Source organism: Cynara cardunculus (assembly GCF_001531365.2).
Source record: "Cynara cardunculus var. scolymus isolate 2C chromosome LG 12, CcrdV1, whole genome shotgun sequence".
Classification (NCBI taxonomy): domain Eukaryota; kingdom Viridiplantae; phylum Streptophyta; class Magnoliopsida; order Asterales; family Asteraceae; genus Cynara; species Cynara cardunculus.
Window position 1 is genome coordinate 5,534,328 of NC_037539.1, and position 6,058 is coordinate 5,540,385.

General features: G+C 38.6%; 2 protein-coding genes across 2 annotated transcripts; one reads left to right on the plus strand and one right to left on the minus strand.

The window, feature by feature from the left end:
• Nucleotides 1-944: 944 nt before the first annotated feature.
• Nucleotides 945-1,489, minus strand: LOC112522813 (transcriptional repressor scratch 2-like). The gene is made up of 3 exons (XM_025132126.1): nt 1,247-1,489; nt 1,071-1,186; nt 945-966 (listed from the first exon to the last, which is right to left on the minus strand). The coding sequence occupies exons 1-3, from the start codon at nt 1,487-1,489 to the stop codon at nt 945-947; spliced, it is 381 nt and encodes a 126-aa protein (XP_024987894.1).
• A 648-nt stretch (nt 1,490-2,137) lies between these two features.
• On the plus strand, nt 2,138-5,258 carry LOC112523272 (cytochrome P450 CYP749A22-like). The gene is made up of 5 exons (XM_025132801.1): nt 2,138-2,581; nt 2,884-3,107; nt 3,523-3,755; nt 3,857-4,232; nt 4,736-5,258. The coding sequence occupies exons 1-5, from the start codon at nt 2,308-2,310 to the stop codon at nt 5,162-5,164; spliced, it is 1,536 nt and encodes a 511-aa protein (XP_024988569.1). The 5' UTR covers nt 2,138-2,307; the 3' UTR covers nt 5,165-5,258.
• Nucleotides 5,259-6,058: the final 800 nt, after the last annotated feature.

Here is a 6,058-nt window from a genome sequence, read left to right on the forward strand (position 1 = left end):
GACGCAATAAATAGAAGCCGTCAATCTCAATCTATTTTTCTCACGCTCTTCAGTTGTGAACTTCTCATATACATTTCGTATATCTTGCGCCTCATTAGATAAATGATCCCATCCCTTTTGTGCAACATTGTGGAAAGATGCACAATCTGTTCCTATATGCATCAAAAAGCCACATTTTTTCCCACCCACCTTTTTCCAATTTCGAAACCCATCTATGGTAAATGCTCGTTGACCGTAGTGTCCGAGCCCGGATGGCTTGTTAAATAAAAAACAAGGAAAACAAAATGCTGCATCCAAGGTCTTTGAATATTCAATCCAGGGATGTAACTTATACCAAGAAGTTTGAAAGCTACGTCTATGACTTTCTAGTCCAGATTTTGGAAACATAGAAAGTGTAGGTTGAAGAGGACCAAGATTCATGTAAGCTCGTCGAATTGTATCTTGTTGATTGATAGGATAATCAGAAATTTGATGACGCAAAGCAGGGTCTCGTTCTAGTGTACCGAGATCAATATCAATTCTTTCAATTTGAGCTTTTTTGCAAGGGTTTTCAATAGGCGGAATACTAGATGCAGGGGTATTATCTACATTTGTTGTTTCTTCGGGATCTTGAGAACAATGAGAAGAAGAACTACCATGCTTTCTTTTAAAAAACCCATGAATGGTAGGTTGAGTTTTCATCTTTATCTACATTACATAGAAGTTTTAGTGTTAGATACTTAGATTATATTCACCTAAATCACCTAAATTCACCTAAATCACCACTTTCCACATAAATTTCCACATAAATTTCCACAATCCACATAAATAAAGAATGAACTATTAACATCTAAAGCCTAACCACAGTCCACAGCACAAGTCCACACCACACAGTCCACCTAAATTCACCTAAATCACCTAAGAAAGTAAGAATGGACTGTCCACATAAATTTAGACCTAAATGACTAAATGTCTAAATCAGTAAATCTGTAAATCAGTAAATGAGTAAAGCAATTAAGCAAGCAAATCGAAGGTGCAAGCAGTAACTTACAATCTTACTTACAGAGAATGAGAATGAGAGAAGGACTTACCGGCTGAGAGCTTGCCGTCGACGGTCGACCGCCTGCAGTGCTGATTGCTGCCGCCTCCCGCCTCCGCCTGGCCCGCCTCCGCCTCCGCTGGCGCTGCCCTGCCCTGCCGCCTCCGCCTACGTTGCGTGCCTGCGCAGTAGCTCTCCTCCGCGACCGCGCCTCCGCCTCCCTCTGACCCTCTCGCTCTCGTCGCTCTCGCTCTCGCTCTCGTCGCTCTCGCTCTCGTCTCTCTCCCTCTCGTCGCTCTCGAGTCCTACGCCGTCGCCTGGTCGCCTGGAAGTGGGGGGGCCGGTTGAGAAATTTGGGTTTCCTAATCTATTAGACTGTAAACTATGGAAGCCTGGAAGGGATTTTGGTAAAAAAAGCGCAGGGGCCAGGGCCCCTATAGGCCCACTAGGCGGTCCGCCCCTGTCTCTCATAAGTGTTAATTTAGAGATATCTCTAGATTTAGAGATTTATATCTTAAGCTTATAAATCTGAAAAAAGAAATATATTTTAATATAACTATTGAAGATGCTTTTATTACATTAAGGTTGTTTTGGGGTCATGTTGCTCGTTCGGAAGCTCTAATGGCAAAATTGCCCAAAATGCCGGAGATGCGAGAGAAACGACATATATGTTGTGTTTCTATCCGAATGGTCGGAGATGAAGCAATTTTTGGTTGCACCAGCCTAACCAATTTAGTGTTTTTTTTATACGTGTTAGGGTTGAAGATGGTCTAAATAATGTTTTATGCATTTGTATTGTCCACTAATATGCTCTCGACAATAGACAACTTAATCCAAATAAAAAAAATTAATTTATACATACAACTTAATTAATATAAATTTGAATGGAAAAATAATTCGGTTTTGATCTCGTAAAAAAAGGACTAAAACCCGTAGCGGTATTTATCTAGTTCGAAAAAAGCAATTCATCTCTGCTTATTATTTGTTACATGTTTTTTAATTAACCTGTATATCCAATCCGGTATGCGAGTCGATTAATTACAGGACGATCATCAGTTTTACGGGTAATCTGAATTCATCACATTTGAACCTCTGTGTCACAAGGGGAATATTTGTTACATATTGTAATCCACTTGCAATGTATTTTGTTGTTCCAACATGTTAAAACAGACGGTGTCACTGTCACCACAACTTTTATAATTCTTGGACTTCATTCCGTACACTTATAACTCATTATATATGATACCATTAGACGTTCTTACAGCAAAACCATATAATTTTTCAAAGCTATGGCTCTAGTTTTGGCTCTCGTAGTCTTCGTTTCGACTCTGTTTCTTCTTCGGTTTCTCCTTCGGTTTGTTGTTAAAGTATGGTGGACTCCGGTCCGTATCCAGAAGATGATGAAATCGCAAGGAATCGGAGGTCTCCCATATGCATTTCCTCACGGAAACACCCGAGTGATCACCGCCATGAGAAACCGATCCATGAACCAGCCGATGGAGGTGTCTCACGACATATTTTCAAGAATTCAGCCACACGTCCACTCTTGGATCAAAATCTACGGTAAGATTTACGAGTACCCACGAACGGTGTTGATTGTCTGTTGGTCTTTTTGACGGTTTACCTCTGACTCGTACTTGCTTTTCTTGTTTTCAACTTCTTTTTTGATTGTTCTTTTTCCGCTTTTCTTCTCACACTTTTCAAGTTCTTTTACTCTTTCTTTGGGATGAAGGCCAGGTCTATATATATGTCAATATCTCACCCCCAAATCATACCTTAAGGTCGGAAGTACTGGATTTTTTTGGTTTGGTTTATGAACGGTGTTGATTCATATGCTTATATGCGTTTTTTCCCGTTTTCCGCAGGGATTAATTTCGTAAACTGGCATGGTTCTCAACCACAACTTTTCATTACGGACCCGGAGCTCGTAAAGGAAATACTAAGCAACCGAGAAGGGGCTTATCCGAAAATGGATATGGAAGGGTATGCAAAGAAGCTGTTAGGAGAAGCACTTATAACGAATGAAGGCGAAAAATGGGAAAAGGTTCGAAAACTAGCGAATCGCACTTTCCATGCCGAGAGCTTAAAGGTGAGCATTGTCACTTTCATAAGTTAGTCGATATCATGTATTTCAAAAAATTGCTCATCATAAAGCCTGTTAGAGTCCCAAATCAGCGATTCTTGGACACATTCTCTTTAGTATATGTTGGAATCCCTTTTTTCTCTTACACAGCCATTTTACAGAGTAATTTAATGGGGTTCCACATATTCTTGCATGGTATCAGAGTCAAGATCTACCATCTGGGATATCTTTGTCTGCAACTTGCCACTTTCGAGCATCTTTGTCCGTCTAGTCTCTGTTGTAGGGGCCGTGTTGGAGTCCCATAATGGCTGGACTCGGACACTTTTGTTCAATATATATCGGAACCCCCTCTCTCCTAAAGAGCTCTTTTGGAGAACGGCGTTTCACATATTCTCACAGGACTAAACAATATGTTTCATAGAATATGGTTCCGGAGATGAGTTCAAGTGTCGAGGCGATGCTAGGAAGGTGGAAGGACTACGAAGGCCAAGAAATCGATGTGCACACAGAATTCGGAGTACTAACAACGGAGGTGATATCGAGGACTGCTTTCGGCAGTAGTTATGTTGAAGGAAAGCATATATTCGAAATGGTGTCGAAACTAACAGCTATAACCGTTAGAAACATCTATAACTTGCGGTTTCCGGGGATCAGGTAAGATAATGTCAATTGGTTCCAGAAATAGACCGTCGGGCTTTTCTTTGCTGCATTTGTAGTAAAATAAGTTCGAAACCGACTACTATCTGTTTTTTCAGTTCGATATTGAAGACGGATGATGAAATTGAAGCTGAGAGACTCGAACAGACGATAAAGAAATCGATTCTAGAGATTGTAATGAAACGGAAGGCGAGTATGAGTGAAGGGGTCGATGAGTTTGGAAGCAGTTACCTCGGCCAACTCGTGAAAATTGCTGATGATTCTAACGGAAGCAAGAGGATCTCGATAGAACAAATGATCGATGAGATCAAAGCCATATATGGCGCTGGGCATCTCACGACAACGAACCTGCTTTCATGGACCGTTTTCCTTCTAGCTATCGATCAAGATTGGCAAGACAAAGCGAGAGAAGAAGTGTTTGAATTCTTTGGTCGTAAAACACCGACTTCAGATGGCATAGCGAGACTAAAAACCGTAAGAAATTGCTTCCTTTTCTTGTAACCATAAGTGTCCGGACTAGCTTGGGCGTACCTTGATTAATCCCATGGACCCTAAAGATAATAGTCAGGAAAATCCCTGATCAATGGCCTTTATTTGCCAATTGAGATGGCCCTCGTTAAATTGTTTTCTTTTAAGGGTGCGTTTGGTACGCGTACCGGACTGAATGGACGTAGGTGAGGTAGGCAGGAGAAAGAATTGTAGAAGGTTTTAGGGTTTTAATTTGATACGGGTATTTTAGTAATTTACATAAATTTGTCATAATTGTTATTCCACATAATTTAGTGGGACAAAAAAGCATTTTTGTCCAAATCAATCATGTCTAGTCCTAGTCTAATCATTGTACCAAACGTGAGATAACAACTTTTTGTACTGTCTTATCCCGTATACCAAACACACGTTTAACTTAATCCAAAAGGAGGGTATGTTTCCAATTTCGTAGAACGGTTTGAATCTTTTAGCTACTTTCTTGAATGCAGATGAACATGGTGATTAACGAGTCACTCCGGCTCTATCCTCCGGTGCTTACGATGACCCGGAAAGTGGAGAGGGAAATCAAACTCGGAAACCTTACCATTCCTGCTAATATAAACATATTCATCTCCATTCTAGCACTTCACCACAACCCAGAAATATGGGGCAACGATGTTCTCCGTTTCCGGCCAGAAAGATTTGCGAATGGCGTCGCTCGAGCTACCAAAAACAATCCCGCTGCATTTCTTCCTTTTGGGATGGGACCACGAACGTGTGTTGGTTTAAACTTCACCACCAACGAAGCCAAGATCGCACTCTCGATGATCTTGCAGCGTTACAGATTCACCATTTCCAGTAATTACGTTCACTACCCGGCCGATGTGTTCATCCTTACTCCTAAGAAAGGTGTTCAAGTTATCCTCCACGATGTTTGAAAGACGATCACGTTTATTCCTATTCTCGTGTGTTTGAATCATTAAATTCATAAAATGTAACTGTGATTATCGTTAATGTTTTTATATCAACTAAACTTGAACCATTTATCATCGAATATTTTGGAATTCTTTTTCTTTAGTATAATTAGAGAATCTCCAAAAAGAAAATTACTCCAAATGCTTCTCCACTTTAAAAATCACCAACACTAATTAAAGTATTAAAATATTTAATTTATTTGATAAAATATTATTTATTTTTTTGAACATTTAATTTCAAATGTAGTGACTTCAGACTATCCGCAAATCAGATGGTCATCCTGAGAATAGCCAGCTCGCATAGCAAGTTGAATATCCAGGTTAATAAAAAAACTCATTATGTGAAACAATAATGTGAGGATGGATGGACCACCCAACTAACATCATATATCTAAAGCACAAATGTAATGGCTCCAAACTATGATTACATATTTCTATCCAATCATTATCATATTATGACTAGAAATTTCTAGATTTTGATGGATCAAGTTGAATGAGAATAGGTGGTCCATAACACTAAATAGTTGCTTTATGCCTGTCAATCAGAAGTCTCAGGATTTTAATTTAAGAGACATGAAGCCTACATTTTGTCATCTACAGAAAAAACAAGTTCAATATATTATGGGGGTGGCTAAGTAAACTTTAATCATTTGTGTTTTATAATTTTTTGTGTTTTTTGGTTTTTTTGTGATTATTATTTTTTATTTTATTATTAATTAAAGAAAATTTTAATTAATATATATTATTTATTTTATTTTCTGTTTTATTTATTTATTTATATTATATTTTAATTAATATAAATTATTAATAAATATATATTATTCATTTTGTTTTCTGTTTTTTATTTGTGTATATTAT